This window comes from Chanos chanos, chromosome 2, assembly GCF_902362185.1.
Source record: "Chanos chanos chromosome 2, fChaCha1.1, whole genome shotgun sequence".
NCBI classification, from domain to species: Eukaryota; Metazoa; Chordata; class Actinopteri; order Gonorynchiformes; family Chanidae; genus Chanos; species Chanos chanos.
This window is the reverse complement of record NC_044496.1, coordinates 26,684,662-26,709,270: the sequence shown is the minus strand read 5'-3', so window position 1 is coordinate 26,709,270 and position 24,609 is coordinate 26,684,662. Positions and strand designations below refer to the sequence as shown.

The 24,609-nt window shown below is 44.3% G+C and overlaps 1 protein-coding gene across 1 annotated transcript; it reads left to right on the top strand.

Moving 5' to 3' along the window:
- Positions 1 to 1,538: 1,538 nt before the first annotated feature.
- On the top strand, positions 1,539 to 23,941 carry map3k10 (mitogen-activated protein kinase kinase kinase 10). The gene is made up of 11 exons (XM_030766428.1): positions 1,539 to 2,938; positions 16,981 to 17,161; positions 17,660 to 17,808; positions 18,182 to 18,357; positions 18,886 to 19,132; positions 19,599 to 19,721; positions 20,043 to 20,181; positions 20,418 to 20,530; positions 20,874 to 21,112; positions 22,519 to 23,053; positions 23,430 to 23,941. The coding sequence occupies exons 1-11, from the start codon at positions 2,032 to 2,034 to the stop codon at positions 23,831 to 23,833; spliced, it is 3,213 nt and encodes a 1,070-aa protein (XP_030622288.1). The 5' UTR covers positions 1,539 to 2,031; the 3' UTR covers positions 23,834 to 23,941.
- The last annotated feature ends 668 nt before the right edge of the window (positions 23,942 to 24,609 follow it).

The following is a 24,609-nucleotide window of genomic DNA, read 5'->3' as shown; positions in this document are numbered from 1 at the left end:
AGGTCTTTTGAGGGAGAGAAAAAGAAAACGGTTCCCTTGAGATGGAAGAGCATCCAATCATCTGAATCGAATGGACAAATACAGTAGGAGCATCCACATAATGGAATTTGGTTATTTATATCATGATGGGAAATATTCCGACGTAAGCACACGCCCATGCAACCAAGTGTAGGCTATGGATCAACGCAGCCAAAGATATGAATATTTGAATACAGAATATTGGTTGTTCTAAACTGAAGACCGGGCCGCACAAGCAGAGATATGCTGCCTGGACATATCATTTGGATTATAGACAATTTGTCTGGAAGAAGATAGGAATTTATTATTATTATTATTATTATTATTATTATGATTATGTCCGGTGATCTTTCCACGGATTTCAAAATCTGCAACGGACACTCTAGGAATGGAGACTTCTTCGCCGTATTTTTACCACATCGAGCCGTATCAGAGTGACCTTTAGACTAATTGACGAGGCGATCAGAATAATTGTGATTCATTGTCAAGAAACATCATTTTATACACCAGCCTGTCAACGTACGGATCAAGCCTCATAAAACAGGGTATCTTGTCATAACGCCAACCACTCCGTCCATTATGAATAACAATAATTGGCAATATGGTGCTATTAGTTGATGTGACAAATATGGAGTTGATAAGGAAGGGCAATATAAACTACGTAAACATTGCAATATTTATTTAATTTCTGCTGAAAGATAAAAAAAAAAAAAAAAGGTTCATTGACTACGCTGTTGTTATGATGGATAACGCTGGAGACTTACATGTTCGCTCGCTGCAGAAATAAAGAATAGTCTTTGTCGGCAGCATATATTTAGCTGTTCACAGAAATACACTGTAGACAGTTAGCAATTGCGTACACTGAAGTGATCAGTTTCTGCTGTATCAACCTTAACGAAGCCTTGTAAATATGCAGCCATCCAATGTGACTACAAGCGATCCGTCGTTATGTCAGTCTTAAAATGGACGAGTGTATTTTTAAAGGCTATCTAAACACACTACACTATCTTACAATTGTAACAGTTTGCAGGATTTAGGAGAATTACCCAAACGAAATCGACTATGCTTGGATAACTGAGACAACCGAGCGATTTTTTGTGGTGAAAGCCTTTTGATCAGAACGAAAAAGCCAATTAATTGTGGTTACCGGACCGCTGGCAGTTTTACTGGAAGAAAGATATCGTCATGATGCTTCCGCATCAATCCGAAAAATGCAAATACTGCGAATAACACAAATTTGTCTTCAAAAATGCGCAAGTGGTCTTAAACTGGGTTCGTCAGTTTTAGCATTGACTGTCATAGTATACTTTCACAATGAGGTGTTTTTTAGCGCATCTCAAATGGCTAATTAAATCTCCGTGCTTTGTTGGAATGCACCTTCTGGAATAGAAGACCGAGCGGTACAGTTTAAGTTTCATAGCATGACAGCTTTTTCTATCACACCGCATGTCTCTGAAATATCTAGAAATCACTGGAGTGCTTGTGATATTATTGTGTTACGAGTTTAGAACAGAGAACTGAAAGGCCTTACGACAAGAACGTTTTGTACTTAACAGTACCACGTCGAGCTTTTTATGATTACAATTAGCTCTCCAAACGCGGACAGACTGCATCTCCAGACGCCAACTGGAATAGCCTACAACCTTATACACAGAGACTAGTAGTCCTGGGGTTTCATTTTACTTGTGCATTACCAAAATAAAGTAGCCGTAGGAAAAGAATTGATTTAAAATAATAAACAAGATAGCCTGTCTCCTGAGGTCATTGTCAAACTGATGCACGTAAAGGTCACCCTGGCAACACTGGGTATAGCGCTAACGCACTATAAATGCTAACGCGCTGGACGTGTCCCATTATCAAAGCTAACTACCTGAACAGTGCCAGCAGAGCCTGATTATTGATTTGTCCCCTCTTGTTGAGGAGGCTTGGGTTTGGTCCATGGCTACCGCATGGATTTTGTGCCTGAGTTGACGGAGGGCTACCCCATCAGCACTGACCAGCGGGATCCACACTATGGACCCGCATACAAGACAGAACAGTGGAGGAGCCAGCACCAACCCGCTGCACTGCTCCAACTGTGGGGAGTGTTGTGAAGCACCCCTGCCAGTAACTTTCAGTATCTCAACGCCACCAAACATGACCAGGCCCCCATGTCTCACACAAACTGAGAATGGAAGCTGCTGGACCTCATCCACCTTGCCTTCATCCAGAGGCTCACCAGACACTCACCCCCATCACCTCCACCATCAACACCATCAAGGAGGATCTAATCCGTACTGGACAGCAGTGTTTGATTACGAAGCGGCAGCTGACGAGGAGCTGACTCTACGGCGTGGGGACCTGCTGGAGGTGCTTTCCAAGGACTCTAAAGTCTCTGGCGATGAGGGATGGTGGACAGGTAAGATCCAGGACAAGGTGGGCATCTTCCCCAGCAACTACGTGACACGGCGAGATGCCAGCTACCCAGCACTTCCTCCGGGTGGCCTGCTAGCAGGTGGGGAGAGCCCATTGGAGATTGATTTCTCTGAACTGTGCTTGGAGGAAGTGATTGGTGCTGGTGGATTTGGTAAGGTGTATAAGGGAGTGTGGCACAGTGAGGAGGTGGCCGTGAAAGCAGCCCGGCAGGATCCGGACGAAGACATCAGCGCCACGGCCGAGAGTGTCCGACAGGAGGCCCGTCTCTTCTGGATGCTCCGACACCCCAACATTATCGCTCTTCGTGGGGTTTGCCTGAAGGAGCCCAACCTCTGTCTGGTGATGGAGTATGCCAGAGGTGGGGCGCTCAACCGGGCACTGGCTGGGAAGAAGGTGCCCCCACGGGTACTGGTGAACTGGGCTGTGCAGATTGCCACTGGCATGGACTACCTACACAATCAGACAATTGTGCCAGTCATTCACAGAGACCTCAAATCCAGTAACAGTAAGTACAACCTGGTCTGTATTTTACAGCTGTATGGTAAAAGAATGTTTGCGGATGCACAGATATGAGATTTATTTTTGGACGGTCTGGCAAAATCTGTGGTAAATCTGAAACCTAAACCTGTATTAAATAGATAAATAGATTTAATAGACTACTTTTAGAATGAATTGCATTGGGTAAAATCTATGCACCTTACAAGAGAATGTAAGAATGACAACAGCTAAATGCATAGAAAGCTGTAAAATATGATGTTATAGCTCCACTGACCCAGAGAGATCTTATTAGAGACATGTGTTTGGCACAGGTGCAGTAAACGTAAAGTACAGAATAGGTGGGGTTTTTTGTTTGTTTTTTTGTTTGTTTGTTTGTTTATTTTGTCAGAGGATCACTGGGATGAAAGAAAAAGAGTTGGCAAGATTGTAGAGACACACTTTCTTTCCTCTGACTATTCCCTTCCATTCCCCTCTCATCCTTCTCTCATCCTCTGTTCAAGGAGAGCTGCTGTAGCTCACAGAGCTATTTTTGGTTCTTTGTGCTACTTGCTGCTTAAAGACGCTCTTGCAGTTGTTGGTGTATTGGGGAAAGGAGGGGGAAAAAAGGAAGCAGAGTGCATACATCTGTGTCTGTGTGTTGATGAATGGAGGGGGAAAGGAGTGGGGGTGGAGGTTGGGGTAAAACGCTAGATGCTGAGTGCAGGGCTTTTTCTGAGTTTGGAAGAGTTAGTGTAGAAACTGTCTGCAGGCAGCTCAAAGGCTTGAGAGAAGATTTAGCCAGCTCCTAACCTTCTTTATCCTGTGACAATACAACATAGACCGTCCTCACCATGTCGAGTTTCCACCCCCCGGATGGGAAGCTTGTTTACTGCACTACCGTACCTGCCCCTGCGGAGACGTAGGGGAGGCGGGGGGCAGTGGCTCTTCAGAGTTTTGAGTTACACCACAGTGCATTACCCAGGTGCTCTGGGCTCAGATATCCTCTTCACACAACCACCCGTGCTTGGCACGACCGCCTTGGTCGCGGAGGAGTCCCAAGCCCTGCAGCTTCCTCTGGGCCTCCCATTCTCTCCCCCAACCCCAGTTATCAGCAAACCCCACCCCCAAAACCCTGCTATGTCAACACAGAAAGAACTGTGGAGGAACTGTGTGTGTGTGTGTGTGTGTGTGTGTGTGAGTGAGTGTGTGTGTGTTTCACACCTTAATATTCCAAGTGCCAGTAAGAGGTAGTTCTACAGTTCAGTTGTCTTAGATAGAGGGTAAGCAAAGGGAACATTTTGTATTTATTCAACCTCTTCTGTCACATCTTTCCCTAAAGGATTATCAAACCACAGAGTGGATGACACTTGCCACAGGATAGAGGGAGAAAGAAAGAGAAAGAGAGAGAGAGGGAAGGAGAGATGCCATTACATACATAGAGTAAATGTCATTTGAACATGCAAACACAAACTGTGTTGGGTTTATGGGGGCTGATTAAACCACCAGTGTCTGGTGTACTGTGATACTTGGGCTGTTAAATTAACAAAGTGAATCTTCTATGAGTAATAGTCCCTGGCGCTAATGTTACTTGAGGGGCTAATTTGAACTCACTTGGAGACCCAGCTGAGCGTCTGTGTAACTAGGATAATCTGATTACCGTGACCTCTTTTGGAGTGATGTTAGCACAAAGGCTGGCTGTTGATTGGCTACCAGCACTGGTCAGTCCATGTTGTCATCTCAGTTCACCTCAGACTTATGTTACTGTTCTCTCCCCAGAACAACACACTGGCAAAAAACAAAAGACCCAACCACCGCTGTCATTATTGGGGTCAACTAGATGAGTGACTCAGCAGAAAGTAATGCAAAACCATTAGTCTCACTCCCTTGACACGCCACTCTGTCCGGGCATTACTGGAACTCCGGAAGATTGTGCCTATTTGATAGCACACCTACGGAACCTGCTGCTATCAAATAGCACGGATACATGTTCATTTCCCACTCTTTTACTATGTGCTGTGCATAAAATAAGCTGTGGTTGGCTCCCACAGATCTGAATGAAGAGGCACTTTTCATTAGTACTCTGAGATGTGATAAAATCTGAAGATGCTCTCAGAGGCTGGGAGAAATAGCTGGTTGTGTGGGGGGAGGGGCTGGCTGGATTTGACATTAGCTGTTGTTATGAGTGTTAGCACTTCAAGAGAGGATGTGTTTACAAGTTCAACAGTGGCTGATTACAAGAGCCCCTGTTCAAGGGCTCCTCTTAAATGTCTGTCCATGTTATATTAGTCAGACATACTATAATTCAATAATGAAAAGCAAACACCAGGGATATTGCATTATATATATGACTGTTCTGTTGTTGTCAAGTGGTTAGGACTTGTGTGGTAAAAGAGTTAACAATTATGGTGATTCCAGAAGAGTTGTCCAGTTTTCAGTGGACTGAAAGAGGCCAAGGACATTTCCATGAACAGGTACAAAAAGGGGAGAGAGAAAGACAGAGAGAGAGAGAGACTGGTTATGGTTTCAGGGATGCGAACCCTCCAGCATAGCAACAATGAAGCCTTTATGGTACGTCTAAGACAGAGATGTGTGAACAGTGACAGGAGTAACTGGACAGACTGGGGGAAGGGAGAAGGTGGTGGAGGTTGGAGTGATGAAGGGATGGGGAGAATGAGATATCCAAGAAATGGATGTCGCTGTGTGACCAAGAGAGAGAGAGAGAGAGACAAGGAAGAGTAAACAGACTATGGGAGTCATCTCTAGTGGAAAAGCCTAGCAGTCTAAACTGTTGGGGGAGGGTTTACAGCTCTTTATTGCTAAAGAGGTCCCTAAGGGCCCAGACCAAGCTGTAAGAAACAAACACAAGAAAAGGAGCAGGTGAGCTCTACAGACATCCCCACCTAACTAGTGTTTTAGAATAAACTGTACCTTAATTACAATGTCTTATGGTCATACTTTACCAGAACCACGGTTTAGCCATAGAATCGAGCACTCCGTCTGACTTCTGGAGCGTTAAAAAGCCTTACTGACAATGTTGGCACTGTACTAACCTTTTCTCACGTTCTGTCCCTCAGTCATAAGCTGACACACCAGTGTTTATGTGACATAAATGGTTACGAAAGCTTATATCATATGGCAACAACATGGGCCGATACTCAAAGTGCAGTGGAAAAATATGGCTCCTGCTTGGGAGGCTCTGGCCTCTAAAGACATCTTATAATAAAAATCATTTCACTCAAACACTGTCCTATTACAATATCCTCGGTCTTCTTTTAATAGTACCAGTTCTGTTTCAACTTTATTACCTTGTTCTACATCTGCCTTGACATTTTTACTTTTCAGGGTTTTAATTACATAAAAAAAAAAAACCTAACAGGCATGAAATTATGTCCTTGTGTCACATGAGAAACTATAGAATGAACTTCATTAATAAGTGCTTGTGATCACCCTTATAGTGGAGTTTTCACTTGAAAGCATCGACTGTGGCTTTTTGACATTATATTGTTTGGTAAAGGATGTTTAACGGGCGCAGTGAGAGAATGTGTGACTTTCCCATGTGGTGTGGTAACTGCTGAAACCCAGTCTGTGGAGGTATGTTTAGAGTCACTGATTGAGGAGGTAGAGCCATAGAGAGCTGTTTGCATTGCAGCGTGTGATGATGAGTCACTGGCCAAACACACGGCATGCTGGTGTCTACGCTGTGATATGGTCCATTGGACTGTAGACATCTAAGGTAGTTTCAGCCGTGCCGACTATGTGGGAGCACAAACAGGTGGTGAACAGGTGCTTGCTTTTCTTTTTTTTTCTCCTTTTTTTTTTTCGCTGGCTAAGTGTGGTGGAAATGTCTGAGTTTATTAATTAAGCCCCTGTCAATATATGACTAGATATGGGAGAGAGAGGGAGAGAGGGAGGGAGGGAAGGAAGGAGGGAGAGAGACAGAGAGAGAGGCATTCAGCCATAAAAAAGATCAATGGTTTGACAGATTGCAACACATACATGCACACGCACACGCGCACACACACACACAGCCACTATCTACACTGATCGATAAAGAGATTGCAATAAAAAGGCCAAGCCAGTGGCGGGATGCGCACATGATACCATCAGTGTAATACAGTTTCACACCATAGTTTCACTGCAACCTCTTCACCATAACACAGCTCCATCACAACACAGCTCTGTTATAACACAGCTCCACCACAACACAGCTCTGTCATAACACACCTCCAACAGAACACATCTCTATCATAACACAGCTCCACCACAACACAGTTCTGTCATAACACACATTCAACAGAACACAGCTCTGTCATAACACAGCTCCACCACAACACAGCTCTATCATAACACAGCTCTACAATGCAGAACCAACATAACATAGCTCAATCATAACGCAGCTCCACCATAACACAACTCCATCATACCACAGTTCCATCATACCACAGCTCCACCACAACACAGCTCCAACATAGCACAGCTCCACCATAACACAACTCCATCATACCACAGTTCCATCACAACACAGCTCCAACATAGCACAGCTCCACCATAACACAACTCCATCATACCACAGCTCCACCACAACATAGCTCCATCATACCACAGCTCCATCATACCACAGCTCCACCACAACACAGCCCCAGCATAACACAGCTCCATCGTAACACAACTCCACCACACCACAGCATCTCCACAACAGCACATATGTCCTTCTTTCATGCCACCCCTACATGTCCAACATGTATGTATTCCAATCAGTCAGAGTAGCTCCTCTTTACAGTAAACACTGCCTGATGTGTTGGCGTACCAGTTAGAGGATTCAGCACATGGAAACTGCCTGTGTTTAAAATTGCCTTGTGTCTGAGATAATAAATGTTTTTTATATCAGGTTTTTGAAGAGTTAATCTGAATTATGCGTACACATACTTATTTTAACATTAATCAAAGTTGATGTCAGTAAATAAAGTGTCTTTGCATTAAAGTTTACTAGGAACGTTGAACTTTGTATACACACGATGCACTGATACGATTCAGAGAGTCCAAGACTCTACTGTAGTCAAAGAGTAACAGAGCTTTCACAGTAGTCCAAAGTTTGATCCCTGCCCCACGTGACCGAAAGAGGGAGAGAGAGAGAGAGAGACAATTGAGCGGACACAAGGCAAACAGACCAAGACAACGCCCATTCAGTTGACATGGTACCAACATAAATATCTCACTCGTACAGATAATCACACAGACACACACACACACACACACACACACAACCTGCTCTTTACACCTGGATTTACTGTGTAGTCAACACACACACAGATCTCAGTACATACTTATATAGCCTACATGCATATTTAGTTGCCACAGATGTCAACAGAGCATGGCACACAAAGAACTTTCAGCACCATATGTGACTTGTACACACACACACACACGCACACACATTCTCACACAAACACACCCCTCATCTCTGCACACATAGTACACTGGCATGGCAAAGGATCACAAAGTGTGGGCACAGTGCCCATTGGTGCCATGTTACAATGCAATACCCCACTGGCTGCAAGAAGGGCATTGTTATTACCCAGCTGGGTTGCAGAGTAAGCGAGGGGCTGGGGGAGCCAGGCAGACCCTCCCTTTACACAGAGACCAAGCACCGAGTGGCCCTAGTACCAAAGACCCACTTAAGTCCACTGAGTGAGTGTGTCCCTTTTTCTTATTTTACTGTAAATACAGAACTGCATGTGCAGTATGCAAATGTATATGAAGCATTGCATAAAGTACGACAGAGAGTGAAAATATTTCACTTTTTGCTGCTTAATGTGCTTCTCTCACGACTGGAAGAGCCTTTGTGACAGTGATTCATACCAGAGGCTATTTAACAATATGGCTATTCATCGGTGGCCATTGTGTTCTCCAGTCACAGACACACAATACCAAATACCCACTCATCTGTACTCACAGATCTGCTATGGAGCTGTAAACTGTCCTCCTTGCTAACCTGTTAGCCCATTTAAGGTCACCAAAATGGACATGAAGTCAGCGCAACATAAACAGACAGGCTGAGTCTCAGCAGTAGGGGCCATTGAAGAAGTCATTCAGTTACTGTCACTGTGGCTTTGTCACACGGCATTCCACCCCCAGGTGATAGAGTTTGATCGACACATGACTGACAGAGAGAGAGAGAGAGAGAGAGAGACAGGAGGTCCCACAGGTATTTTTATCTTCCAGGGACTGGGAGCACTGGTGTGAAGGAGAGTGCTGATAGCTCCACTCCTGTTATCCTGTTTCTACTGTTCAACATTATACTGATTATGTTTTTTTTATACTATTATTATGTAGTGTTAGTCAGGATGAGGTAATGATATGACAAACACAAGGCTGAAATTCTCTTTATTCTTGTCTATGTCAACACTATCCTGCTATGTCTTCAGAAATTTTGTTTAAAAGAACAAAACAACAAATGAAGTGGTTTACAGCAGTAATTATGTGTGTTTCTATTGGAAACACATACAAAAATACACACATACATGCACGCAAAAACCCAGGGAGAGAGAGAGAGAGGGTTGTGTTCATATAGGTGAGCTGTAGTTCATAAACTCGTCTAGTTCTGTCACTGTCCAGGCAAATTTTGATGGAGTTCCTGGTCGGTGGTTTGCATTCCAAATAGCCCTGGGGGAACATAAGGTTCAGGGCATTCAGAAAAGGCTTTATGTACAATACCATGATACACTTCCATACACACCGTTATCTATCCACAGATACAACCCAACACTTGACATTAGGAGTCAGGTTTAGAGAGAAGAATTTGACTGAATCCATTTGGTGAGTCAAACTCCTTTGCCCTCAGGGAGCGAGTGAACATTGTCCAAAAAAAAAAGGGGTAAGACTGTCTTAAATTTGCCAGGCAGGACATTTCTGAATGTTAGCAGTACAAAGACAGAGTGTGTAGCTCAGGGGGAAACAGCAGTGAGCTGTGGTTCAGATTAAAGGCCCAGCAGCCGCTAGTCACAGGTCCAGAGCCAACTGAAGGTATCAGTGACACGGGAACAGCATCTGTGAATGCACAACAAACCTACTCGGCCCCAGACCGTACAGTATCCCTGTCTGATATGATAATGATAATGGCAGCTCTTTGTATGTCCTGTAATATTCACCCTAGGACTTTACATGCAATGCTACAGCCAATGTGTGTGTCTTTTACATGTGATGGAATGGATCATGACTGACTCCCTCTCTCTCTCTCTCTCTCTCTCTAGTATGTTTCTGTGTGTGAGATATATTCATTATAGTCAAATTATATTAATTTATTAAGAGATTTTGCATGACTTCAGAGATTATTTCTACATGTGATTTGAGTTCAAGTCAATGTCAAATGAAGATGCAGTAGGATCGAAACATTAACTGTTTTGTTTGTTCAGCACATTAAAGGTGTTTGGGTGTGTGAGGGTTCATATTTCAGTGTGTGACTCTCTGTCATTTTCACTCAGTCCTGAAAATTCTTGAATGCTCTTAAAAGCAAATGTGATGGGACAGTTACTAGATTTCATTGGACAAGGATGAGAGCGATGCAGAGAAATGAGAGAACGACAATTGGTGATGGAAAGGCAATACAACAGAGCTCCCCCCCGCCCTCTTTACTTTTTCCATCCTGCCCCTGCCTCTTTCATCTTTCATCTTAGATACTTTTTTCTCTCTTTCTGTGTCACGCGCGCATGCACACACACAGACACACACACACATGTGTTTCTGTCCCATCCTTGCTTTCTGTTTTCACTCTTTCTCCCTTTCTCTCTCTCTTTTTTTGGTAGAGAATCAGAGTGGATTCTCAGTGGGCGACAGCTGGAAACTGATGCAGACAGGGAGGAAGAGAGAGGGGGATGGAGAAAAGGAGAGAAAGAGAGAGAGAGAGGGGGAGAGGCAGAGGGAGGGAGAGGGATTGTCTGCAGGGCACAGTGATGAAGAGAAGATGTAGTCTCCCAGAGACTGCTGAAACTGTCAGGAGCCTCTATTGGGCCAAACAGGGCCCGCCCAGATGGTGATGCTGCCCCCCCTCATTGGCCCAAAGCCATGCCTGTCACCGGCACTTTGTGTCTGCCAGTAAGCTCTTCAGTGAAATTCTGCTTTGATGTCTGGCAGGGGCGGGGATATGACTACGTTGAGAACCAGGCTGATAAAACTGACTTAGGTTTTGGATTGCAGGCACTAAATAGCATTGATGATGGTTAAAATCTGCTGTTTACTCAAGGTGGTCACCGGAGTAGCTATGACAAAGACAGTCTGACCTGTCGTAAACAAATAGAGCCTTTTGAAGGCATCAGACAGATATATGAACAGTGCTGCCAGTGCTGTCTGAAAACCCAGGCTTAGCAGTGTGACTGTGAGTTACTTTAGTCGAAAAAAAAGGCAGAGAGAGATAGAGACAGAGAGAGGGGTAGGGGAGCAGGACCAGGGAACCTGATTCAGCTCTGGCACCAGCTGTTCGTGTCCGCAGGGCAGCACCTGATAGTGAGCATTCCAAATCTCTCTCTCTCTCTCTCTCTCTCCCCCTCTCTCCCCGCCCCCCTCTCTCTCCCCCTCTCCCTCTCCCTTTCTCTCTCTCTCTCTCCTTCTCCCTCTCTCCCTCCCTCTCTCCCTCTGGGCTATGCTGAGTCTGGTTATGGTATTGCCCAGAGGATCCATACCTAACGGGAAATGGCCATGAGCGACACATCCTTGTTTTGTCAAAGAACAAGAGTTAGGCATAGAGCGGAAATGAATGTGTGTGTGTGTGTGTGTGTGTGAGAGAGAGAGAGAGAGAGAGAGAGGGAAACACAACGTAGTGGATTCGTATCAGTGTTGCATTTCCCTTAATTTAACTGTGACAATGATCAATTCTGAAACACACACACACACACACACACAGAAAATGGAGACTGGAACACAAACCCGACTCTAGTGTAGTCTTGTGCTTGTTTTATCAACTAAAATATTAAAATGGTTGTTCTTTGTGATGGATGTACATATGATGTCATACATAGCACGTTAGATATCAACGTGGCAGTTGTCCCCAGACAGCCAGAGGGCCTGATTCATTCAGGCCTGCAGTATTAACAAAGCATAAACTTTTTAATGTACACAGTGGCCACTTCTGTGGTTGTGATTGAGGTTTATGATTGCTATGATAGACATGGCTGATGTCGAGTGAGATCAATACAGGTCAGGGTTCAAAAGGACACATTTAATGACACATGGGTGAGGGTCAGCAATGGAGTGGGACAACATGCCTGGAAGACAGACTGTGACACTATGATACACTGACGCACCATATTAAAGTTAGACTGGGAGAGAAAGGAGAGGAGAGGAAAGGCTAGGATCATATGTTGGATCAGTTGAGTAGTGATCTCTATGATTAAGCATGTGAAATATTCTGTGATCTTACACTACTCTGCACTGCTGCAGTGCTTTTGGGAGCTCATCTTTGTTGGACTCTGTCATAATGAACGTCTCTCGATTCTCTAGACTGATAGATATAATCAGAGCATTGCGTTCAGATAAGTGAAGAATAAAAGCATTTTTAGGTATTAGAGTGTGTGCGAGGCAGGTTGAATGTTAGACGGGTGAATGTGTGTGTAAGACGTGCTAAATACTGCACATGTGAGTGGATGTGAGACAGGCTGGTCATTACATAATGTTTCAGCGCTGTCTCGGACATAAAGTGTGTGAGACAGTGCTGAAAGCTAGACAGGTTAAGAGTTGTTAAACCAGTGTGACTGTTCTCTCAAGTAACAGCCCAGTACATAAACAGAGCCTGACATGGACAGAGCCTGTTTTGGGCAGCAGATGTTTGCAAGTGTAAAAACAAAGGTGTGATCAGACGTGAACTAACATAGTGTGTATAGATACACACATACTTAATATACAGACACACCTTCAGTTTCAATATACACGCTAGAGTGCATTCTCTTCTTGTCTTTCCTTCTTTTTCTCTCTGTAACACACACATACACACACACACACACACACACACACACATATACAGAGCCCTGTGGAGACAGCTGTCCCTCACTGTGACACAGGCATTGAAATAGAACAGGAGAGATCGGGGCTGGGACAATGGCTGATTATGACTGTCAGCAGACATAACCTATTTTCTTACTCTGCCCTCAGATGAGAGTACGTGGAGGAAAGGCAAACACACATATGCACACACACACATGCACACACACACACGTACACACATATGAGAGAGAGAGAGAGAGAGAGAGAGAGGCTCAGTGGACATCATTTAAGTGCTGTAGTGACATGTAGTATATCATCATGCCACTGCACACAGAAAATTGAGGACTGACCTAAAAGGCACAGAGAGGAAGGGGAGGGAGAGACAGAGAGAGAGAGAGAGATGTGTACTGAATTCATATAAGAATGGCACTAGGAGAAATGGAGGTCAGGAATGAGAGTCTTTTGGTCTTGTGTTGTAGAAGACCTAAAACACCAACACAGGGATGTTGTCCACATAAACATAAACTGTGGAATATGTAAAATGTTAAATGTTGAGATCATGGAAGAACACACTGTAAGGAATGGCAGTGATGGTACATTTATGGAATATGTTTAGGATAGCATGGGAATGTAAATCACACCTACTGTTATCACATGTAAAATTACAACCCAGAATAGATGCTCAGTGATTTTGTACCATCACCTGGATATGATACATGGATATGATCACTTTTTAATCACTGATTGAACATCTCAATTAGGAAGGTTCACATCCAACACCATGTATGCTAATATGCTTCTATTAAATCTAGTCAGTAATCATGCCGTGTGGTAATGATTTTGTGAATTGAAATTGGGCCCAGAAACAGATGCTGAAATAATGTTTTCTCGCCCCGTGTTTGACCTTGGAGGGAGAAGGCAGGAGTCAGCAGTTTTAGCCCTGGCTCACCTGACTTAAGGGAGTAACGCCACTGCCGCTCTGCTGATCAAACAAAGGCCTCGCTGTGCGCACTCTCCCTGCCTGCTTCTCTTTGCTTTTTGCATATGCACAGGTGATAAGGGAAAAGAAGACGCCCTGCCCCTCCCCTGTGAAACCAGTCCAGCTGATTGTTGACACTCCAAACATTTCCCTAGCCTGCCGACACGCGGAAACGCTGGAGGAAGTGGAGAACAGACAGTGAAAGAGCAGAGTTTGGTGCCACGTTGGAGAGGAGTTGAAGGGGCACTTTGTCTTTCTCTCTCTCTCCCACACACACACACACACACACACACCCCTTTGAAACTCCCTCCTAGTGCATTGATTTAATTCCTATTGCTAATACACTTACGTGTTACATTTTGCTAATTCAGTTACATGTGACATGTTACGTTTTCACATCATAAAAAGTGTTACTGTTGAAACTACGTGCTGTCAAGAGGCTTGCCTCAGGGGTCAGTGACAGTGCACTCCATCAGACAACTTGTAGTAACAATTCTTTTGCTTAAAGGCTAGGGGTCAAAGGTTACTGGATTACTACTTGCTCAGATCCCAAGAGAGACAAAGCACAGAATGACCCAGTATCCTCAGGGCTGCTATCTATCACTTTTGATTGGTTATAAGCACTGCCGGTCATCCCCGAAGTGAGGTAATTGACCTCGACTTTATAGGGTTAATGGGGTACCTAGTTACACCCCTCTATTCTCCCTTCCATCTCTCAGTTTGTAAGAAAGAGAAAAGGGAGGTTGGCTTCAAAACGTTTTTTGTTTGTTTTTTTTTGGATAGTGAGCAAAGTTTCTTAAGTTCTCTAGAATCAGTGTGTGAGTTCAACTCTGCTGGACCGCCAAGATATCATTCATGCTTTCATTCGTTTTACACATTACCCTGTGCTACACCAGCGTGTGAGTCAGACCGGAATGCCCTTCGATGACCAGTCCGTTTTCCCATGTGCATGTGGAGTCTGCCAAGTGGCCATCCTGTGATAAAAACCCTCACACGCTTCTTTATGAATGACACAGTGACCATCCGCACTGACAGGAACCATGCCAAGACTCATTACAACAGTCATACAGAAATGAATAATTACCAAAACAGACAATCCATGCTGTACTGAGTCTCCCAGCCACCACCCCCGACTCACGACATCCGTCACTGACGACAAAAATTCGTTACAGGAACATCTCATGTCAATCTTGTTTTCTGTGTGCTTTAATAGAGATTCTTGGCCTTAATAAAGTAATAAAAAAAACCCTGTCACTAATCAAACCTAGTCACTAATAACTGCACTATTTCTTCTTACGTTGCCTCGTGTACAAACATGTTTGGTAATTTTCATCAAGCACGTTTTCTTACAAGCTTTGCACTTAGAACATTACAGTAGTTTACCTTACGAAACACTGCGTTGCATGCTCATAACCTCACATTAATAAAGGAATGAGTGATTATGAATGTTTATTCGGGCCTATGCCTCCTCTACACTGCATTATGAAAGACCTGTGGAGCATTATAGATACATTTACAATGTGCTATGATGAAGATAGTTATGGAACACGTTATCACTTGGGGTTTAAACCCAAGCCAATCCTGCAGACTCTGGTAGTAATGATATAGAAATTAGGGGATTAGTTTTATAACCATAGGAAGGGTTTGGGTTCAAACCCCAAGCATGGTGGCTATCTGCTCCTTACCTAGGAATCCCACAGTGACCTCTGACATAAATAATACCAAGCTAATAACAAATTAATAAATAATAATATAATTAATAAATATCAACAAACTAATTCATTTTAGCCCATGGACTGGTGTGTAAATAATCTAACCAAACAGCAGGTTCCATAGAGTTCTCTCCTGACTGTGTGATAAAGTAGTTTGGAAAGTTGAGTCTTAGTGGCCATTGAATGTTGAAGGTGGATCATGTGAGCGGTCATAGAGAAAATCAGCTCCTATACCTGCATGTCACTGGGCAAGACTGTGAATGGGGAAGAAGAGAGCTCATATTGTAATTTTGTTTTGGGGATAAGGTTTATCATATAAACCCTGATTTGAAAAAAAAGGACTGGCGGATTCTCATTGGCTCCAGCTATACTGGAGCCCAGTACAGGCTGTGTGTAATGTTTAGGCCTCCCATGTAAGAGCATTTATGCATCTGTCAGTGTGTGTCTAAGAGCAAAGAAGGTGCAAAAGTGTGTGTGTGTGTGAGAGAGGGAGAGAGAGAGAGAACATGCAAATGTATGTGTGCAAGAGGCAGAGAGTTTGTGTGTATGCGTGTGTGTGTGTGTGTGTGTGTGTGTGTGTGTGTGTGTGTGTGTGTGTGTGCATGTGTGTGTGTGTTTGTGCATGGCCTCTGGCTGGGAGGGATCTTGTTGCTCTCTAGGGTTCTGTGGTAACAGCTCAACTGTCACTGGATGGTGAATATTTGATGGAGGACTCGGAAGGAGGGAGACCTTATCATGCACAGCCCAAGAGAGAGACAGAGACAGACAGAGCGAGAGAAAGAGAGAGAGAGAGAGAGAGACAGAGAGACGGAGAGAAAGAGAACGGCTCAGGGAAGGGGGAAAGAAAGCTATAGAACAGAATGAAATGAAGTGTGAGGGGAAAAAAAGAGCTGAGAGAGATAAGTGGTCTGGTTGTCCTATTGTCAGACATCATAATCTTGTTTAGTTTGACTAATGGCTCAACAGCAGCTGTTTTTACTCCACCTCACTGTTTTGCCTGACTCAGTGTGCATATGGACTGTTTACATATACACACACACTTACGATTTAAGCACCTCTTACGTACTTAGGATATGAGTTATGACAGTGTTAGACTCAGTTATCAAGATGTATATTTTTGGAGCTGTATTTTGTATTGACCTTTCCCATAAGTGTTATTGTCTCTTGTATTCATTCAAACTGTTTGCCATTCTGTTTGTTGTTAATGCTAATTGCTAAAAGCCTGACAAGATAAGATGGAATATGCCCTTGGTTTGTTGTTGTTGAATGTGTGTATTGTTTTCTAATTTTATTTGATAGGAGGACCTTGATAGATGATTAACATTTCTGATCTTTACCATTTACAGATAGCATATCAAAAATCTCCCCAAAAACGGAAACTAATTCTTGTCTCTTTTCTTTTCTCAGTTTTGATCCTGGAGCCAGTGGAGAGGGACGACCTAAGCGGGAAGACCCTGAAAATCACGGACTTTGGTCTGGCACGAGAGTGGCACCGTACCACCAAGATGAGTGCGGCGGGCACATACGCCTGGATGGCACCGGAGGTCATAAAACTGTCGCTGTTTTCCAAAAGCAGTGACGTCTGGAGGTGAGAGAGAGCAGAGGGGTTAGGAGAGAGACAGTCTGATGCTGAGATGTTTGCCCAGTGCAGAGAGTGCATTAAGCAGAGTTGATTCAGATTATTTTACTGTGTAACAGGTGACGGTCTGTAAAACAGACAGTACAAGAGGTTTCACTTGTTGCGTTCTGAGATGGAGTAATGCTATTTTAGGGCAGGGCTGACCAGATCTGATCCTGGAGGACCCAAGTCTTGCTTTCTGTCATGGCAACAAACCACTGTTGTGTCTGATTGGCTGGAGGGGATACACACCTGTAAAAATTGTGCTCTAATTAAAAGAAACAACAGGAGAACCGCCCAGAACAAAATAAAAATGCCCCTGATTTGAGTTAAGAGGAGAGGAATTTTGAGTGATTTGATAGTTTATGAATGATATGGCTTACTTCTGTTTTCCAATAGCTGTATCAGCTATTAGAAGCAGCTCTTTGACGCAGATGGCCGACTGCGTAATTCTTTTTTGTTTCTCAGCTTTGGGGTGTTGCTTTGGGAGCTGCTCACGGGTGAGGTGCCGTATCGGGAGATCGATGCGCTGGCTGTGGCGTACGGCGTGGCCATGAACAAGCTGACTCTCCCCATCCCCTCCACCTGTCCCGAGGCCTTCGCACAGCTGCTGACAGGTAAGAGCCAAGATGGTGCCCAGCAGGGCAGTAGTTTCTCTGTGTTTCACCATGTCAGTCCCATGACGTTTCAAAGACTCCTATTAATCTCCATCATTCTAATCTTCCCAACGTTCTATTTCTTCACCACTCTCCCGAAATCACTTTGTTTTATCTCTCTTTTCTCTTAACACACTTCACCTCTCCTCTCATCACTATCCATCACTTTCCCATCTTCGTTGTCGTTTTTTCTCATTTCCTGCGTCTTTCTTCAAAACTTTCCTTTCTCTCATCTCTTTGATCTCCCTCCCTCTCTGTCTATGTCTCTTTCGCTCTCTCTGGCTCTCTCTCCTTCTCCCTGTCTCTCTTTCTCTCTCTCTTTCCCTCTCTTTAGAGTGTTGGAGTCCTAACCCTCACAGTCGGCCGTCGTTTGGCTGTATCTTAAAGCGTCTGCAGGCCATTGAGCAGTCGTCCATGTTTCAGATGCCTCTGGAGTCTTTCCACTCCCTACAGGAGGACTGGAGACTGGAAATCCAGCAGATGTTTGATGAGCTGAGGGCTAAGGAAAAGGTAATGATGAAGGTGTTTTGGTATAATGAAGTTTATTATTATGGTTTATGAAGTTTATTCTGTGATTCTATATATGGAAAGCTTACTGTGTATTGAAAGCCTTTGACAAGCTGACTGTGAAAACACAGCTTTTATTTTCATTTATTTATTTATTTATTTATTTTAATTTAAACTATCCAGGTTCTTCAAAGGCTATTTTTAGAGAAAAAATTCAGTCAGTTCTGAACTAAATTTTCCATAAGGTAGTGTGAGATGATGAGGATCCTCTGAACTGTTCCAACAAATTCCCAACTCGTTTGGATATTTTGGGGCAGCCAATCAAAATGTATCTCATTTACACAGTTGGTTTGAATCCTACCTTCTCTGATTGTTCTCCTCTTCTCCCTCTCTGTCTTTGCTCCATCGTGAACCCCATTTTGCTAACCTTTTCCCTCCACTTCCTTAACATTATACCAATCTTGACCATGCTCCTGCTGCATCCATTCATATCCTGTCTCCTCCCCTTCACCTCTTTCCCCTCTCTTTCAGGAGCTCCGCTCGTGGGAGGAAGCTCTGGCACGTGCAGCAGAGGAGCAGCGGGAACAGGAGGAGCAGCTGAGGAGACGAGAGCAGGAGCTTGCTGAACGTGAGATAGACATCGTGGAGCGTGAACTCAACATCATTATCCACCAGATGTACCAGGAGAAGCCCCACGTCAAAAAACGAAAGGGCCATTTCAAGAAGAGCCGCCTGCTCAAACTAGGCCGTGACAGCAACTGCATTAGTCTGCCCTCTGGTGGGTGGAGGGGGAGCTGTACCTTACATCATAATCTACGGATTTATGAGATCCTGTAGGGCTGAAATTATACTTGAAAAGGAACTAAGTATTGAAAGTGTTTTCAATCATTATATGCTTAATTAAAAAGCAGAATGGATAAGTAAACAGTCACTGCTTGTCTGAATAAACATCAGTTGTTCTCACTGTGATCATAGTGATTAATGACTAAAGGATGTTGAATGCACTATATATTTAAGTATTTCTCAATTCAGTCAGTTAGTACCCCGTATAAACTATGAAATGACATTTAATTCTTAATTAGAGAAAAGTGGCAAGTTATGTATGATTTGAAATGAATGCATTGTCTTTTTGTGTGTATTCATCCAATTCAGTAGGATGTGTGTGAATCAGCTGTAGTGAGAATTTGTGAGTTAGGTCCATGAGTGACTGACTCTGTGTGTTTGTGTGTGTGTGTATGCTATAGGGTTTGAGCATAAGATTACAGTCCAAGCATCCCCGAGCGTGGACAAGAGGAAGACTCCGGGGAGTGAGAATACCACTCCTCCCGCCAGTCCAGGGGTCCCACCGCGGCTCCGAGCCATTCGATGTAAGTACAGGACAGAGAGAGAGAGAGAGAGATTTTTTTTTTTGGGGGGGGGGGGGGGGGGGGGGGTGATTTTCTGAGGCTTCTCTTTGATCAATAATTTTCATAATGTTAGGTTATACTTTAATGTGTCTTAGTAAAAGTATTACACAAGTGACTTGTTTAATTCCTCAATAGGAATGCCAGAAAGCTTCAATGAGCTCAATTTCAATCAATTGCATGCTTCAGTTTATTAAGACCCAGTTTTGACTAGAGCATTGTCTCTTCTGAAATGTGAAGGACTGGTTGTCTAACATAGACGTTTGCCTGGCTTATGTGCTACAGTGACGCCCAGTGATGGGAGGAAGACGTGGGGACGTACAGCGGTGTGTAAGAAGGAGGATCTGGCGGGCACAAAGAAGAAGGGACGTACCTGGGGGCCCAGCTCCACCCATCAGAGAGAGAGAGTGGGGGGAGAGGACAGGTATGGTCTTTAGGAGGCTAACGTTCATACAACAGAAAATTCAATTTCCCATCCTCTGCCTACATAGACTGTACATGTGCAGCATTTTTAACCAATTTCTAATTAATAAGTGCTTTCGAAATACAGTCATACTCTGTGTGTTTACCCTGTTTACTTTCTCTGTATATACTGTAAGTTGTGCTTACCTTCTCTGCATGCGGTATAACTTTCGTTTACCTTCTCTGTGTGTGGTGTAGGTTGAAGTCATTAGGGGAGGGCTCCAAGGTGTGGTCCTCCAGTGCCCCAAACTTGGGCAAGTCTCCAAAACATGCTCCAATGACTGCTGGCTTCTCCAGCCTCAATGAAATGGGTGAGTTAGTGTGTAGTCCCACACAAAAGTATATTCTTTTACATTGTATACATTGCCTGCATATTGTCCATGTTCTATAAGTGAAGATTAAAGCAGTTTTCATATGTGAATGGACAGTGTCTGACTGAAAGTCTAACGCCTTTCCTAACTATACCGTACCTTTTATTAACTGCTTAAGGCAGTGCAAACTTTCACTGTCATTGTCCTTATTGTAGAACAACCGCTCACTTTCTTTCACATTTGCTTATTCATCTCTCTCTCTCTCTCTCTCTCTCTCTCTCTCTCTCTCTCTCTCTTGCTCTCTCTAATTTATCCCTTCACTGGGCCCTCACCCCCCCATTAGAGGAGCACTGTGAGTTTGAGGACTCGCCCACGTCGCGGCTGGCTCCGGAGCTGAGCAGTAACGGGGCGGTGGATGAGAGTGGGGCCTTGTGGGTGGGGGTGGGTCCGGGCGTCGGGGCTCAGGACTCGGTGAGGCGCTGCAATCAAAGAAAGAAGAGTGACCTGCTGCTGCTCGGATGCGCCTCCATTCTGGCCTCCGTCGCACTGGGGCACGACCTCCTCCAACTGGGACGCTTACAGGTACAGCAGAACAGAGAGGAGGAAGAAGATAGGGAGAAAAGGATGCAGCCAAAGAATAGACTGGTATTATGGGTAATGATATAAGATACGATGTGATGGACTGGCGACCTGTCCAGGGTGTTTCCCCGCCTTTCGCCCTATGTGCGCTGGGATAGGCTCCAGCACCCCCCGCGACCCTAATCAGGATAAGCGGCTTAGATAATGAATGAATGAATGAATGAATATAAGATACAAATATGAAGTTGATGTCATAGACAAGGGTAACAGCATTGTCGCTTGGTAGATGTTGTGATTTTTTGTTGTTGTTGTAAAGTTTGCTGTTTAAATGATTAGTATTTCACAGTCTTAGGAACTGCAAGTGAATTTGAAAAATATGTGTTGGGGAGAACATGTTTGAATGTGACCTTCAACATCTGTTTGCAATATGTTTGACATCTATAAAACTGAAAATTCCAGATTTTACAAGCTCATCTAAAATACTATAAGGAAGTGGATGACTCATCTCTGCGGTTGGGTACGATGAGATAAAATGTATTTATGATCTCTTGTGTCAGACCCTGCTGCAGTCAGCTGTTTCTCTGATCTGAGTTAAAGTGGAAATGCAGCAGTGACTTCATCATATTCAACTGTAGAACGTAGGCCTCTGTGGCTTAGCAGTCAGAACTGGTTTGAAGTGAGCAAATGATCTTTAACTCAGGTGACATTTGACATTTGAGGTGACATTTGCTGGAATGAGGTAACTTTGCCTGTGGCCAAGGTGACATAGTCTGTAACAGGGCTGACAATCCCTATATCTCATATGACATAGTCGGTAACAGGGCTGACATTCCCTATATCACATATGACATAGTCTGTAACAGAGCTGACATTCTCTATATCACATAGTCTGTAACAGAGCTGACATTTCCTGTATCACATATGACATAATCTGTAACAGAGCTGTCATTCCCTATATCACATATGACATATTCTGTTACAGAGCTGACATTTACTGCATCACATATGACATAGTGTGTAACAGAGCTGACATTCCCTGTATCACATATGACATAATCTGTAACTGAATATTATCTGTAACTGATGTGACATTGTCTGTAACTAAAGAGACATTCTCTGTGAGTGAGAAGACTTTGCTCATAAGTAAAGCAGCGTTGTTCATAACTGAGGTTACCTTGCCTGTAACTAAAGTGACATTAACTAAAGTAACTTAGGTGACATTACTGTAATGGAGGTGGTACTGTCTATAGCTAAATTGATATTCCCTGTAACATAGCTGACGCTGTCTGTAGCAGAGGTTACATTGCCTGTAACTAAGGTGAGACTGCCTGTAATAGAGGTGATATTGCCTGTAACAGGGCTGACATTGCCTAAAACAGACGTGACTATTATGTATTTTCTTTGTGCAGATGAGTCAGGATGAGCATGACCAGCGGGAGGAGCAGCGGAAAAAGAAGGAGGGGCTTTTTCAGAGAACAGGGCGTTTCCGCCGCAGCACGTCCCCACCTAGCCGCACGCTTTCCCTCTCTCTGTCTCACAGTCGACATCACGACTCCACCCTTCCATGTCTGGACCCCTCTCCATCTGTCACTCTTCTCTCTCTCTCCTCCCTCTCCGACTGCAACTCTACCAAATCCCTCCTGCCCTCTGATCCTGACGATCTCGCCCCCACGCCAGCCAGCTCCATCCCAGTGATCTCCCCAGCACCCGCTCTCAACCCATTACTGGACCTGCGGGCAGAGAGCTTTAAAAAGGAGCCCAACCAGTCGCTAACGCCCACCCACGTATCTGCTGCCATGGCGCTGAACCGCGGGCACCGCCGAACACCGTCCGATGGCGCGATCCGACCTCGCGCGCAGACGGTGGTGGGTCATCGACGCACCCCCTCTGATGGCAGCATGCCCATCCCACCAGTGCCCATTCCCACCACCACACCACACACAGGTGAGGAAGGTGTAAGAATATGTCATTAAACACAGACTGTATGTTATTTCTCCCTATGTACCCTCTACATGCCCTCAATCATGAAAGAGCCTTAAGATACAAATTATGCTAGTTTATGCCCATGCACATCAGTCCCCTCTAATTCTATACATTTTACCAGTGATCTGTTCCCTGTGGCATGTTTTATAGATGTAGATATTCTCTGATGTTGCTGCCTTTGATGCTTATGCTGTTCAGTTAATGATACATTACAGCCTGTTTGCCTGTGATTCAGATGCTCTGGCATGGCTGGAAAATGTTGTTAAGACAAACTTAATGATTTTACTGTGCTTTTTGAAGCCTAAAAAATAGTTTCCCTTCCTCTTTCCTCTCCTAGGTTCTCAGGAGACCCTGGACATTCCACGTTTACCTGATCCATCCACCGTCTACCCCCTGCTGCAACGCCGCAAGCCTCCACCTCCTGTCCCCCTCATTTCCGAAAGCCAGACGGGAGGTGGCACACTGGAGAGGCCCAAAACTCTGGAGTTTGCACCCCGGCCACGGCCCACCCCGGCACGGGCAAGGCCGGACCCATGGAAGCTGTCGTCTCTGTCACGGACCCTGAGTTCGTCTCCAGGCAGCAGCTGTGACAGCCCGCTGGGCTCTGGGGACAGCGGGGTTGGTGGAGCCAGGCCAACCCTGTTGGATATGGACATGGAAGGGCAGAGTCAGGACAGCACTGTGCCCCTGTGCGGCCAACATCCACCTCCACCCACCCTTTGTGGGCCACACCTCTCATAATGATCACCAGAGCTTAACGCTCAGTCCCAGTTGGCTCTCCGCCAGGGGAAACACATCACACACACACGAACCTCCCACTGGTGTGGTTTTTTTCTCAGTGACCTATGATGTCACAATCTCAGAGGCATGTTTTTTTTTTAAATCCTAAAAAAATTCCACTGGAATCACGCACAGTTTCAGATCAGAGGAGTTCAGGGTTGCTATGATGAGTTGGAGAAGCACTAGTGTAACATAACTTATTAGAGCAGATGCTTTACTGAACGCAGGGCTGGAGTGGACAGCCCAATTCATCTCGTTCTCTCTCTCTCTCTCTCTCTCTCTCTCTTTTTCTGTGTCCCTCCTCCTACCCTGTTCCCAAATTTCTTCCCTGCCTTATGTTTGGACTCAAAAGAGAACAGCCATATTAGGACTTGAGCACAATAACTTTTCCCAACATTTGCTCCATTCCCTCTAATGTGTACAGAAATTGTCCAAAGCAAGGCTTTTTTTATGAGTTGGTTGAGTGTGTGTGTGTGCGTGCGTGTGCATGTGCGTGTGTGTCTGTGTGTGTGTATGTGACAAACTCAAATGGCAAATCAATGCCTTCTCTGTAACATATTCCTATGCTAAAAGAAAAAAAAATATATGTAATTATATTATTTTTTAAAACTTTTTTTTGAGGAAACGACTAAATATCTCAAGAAATCTCAGCAACATATAATCATTAATGCAAGAACTGTCTGAGTGTGGTACCACAAAGGAGGGTGAATCAGTTGAAAAACAACCTGTAGAGACGC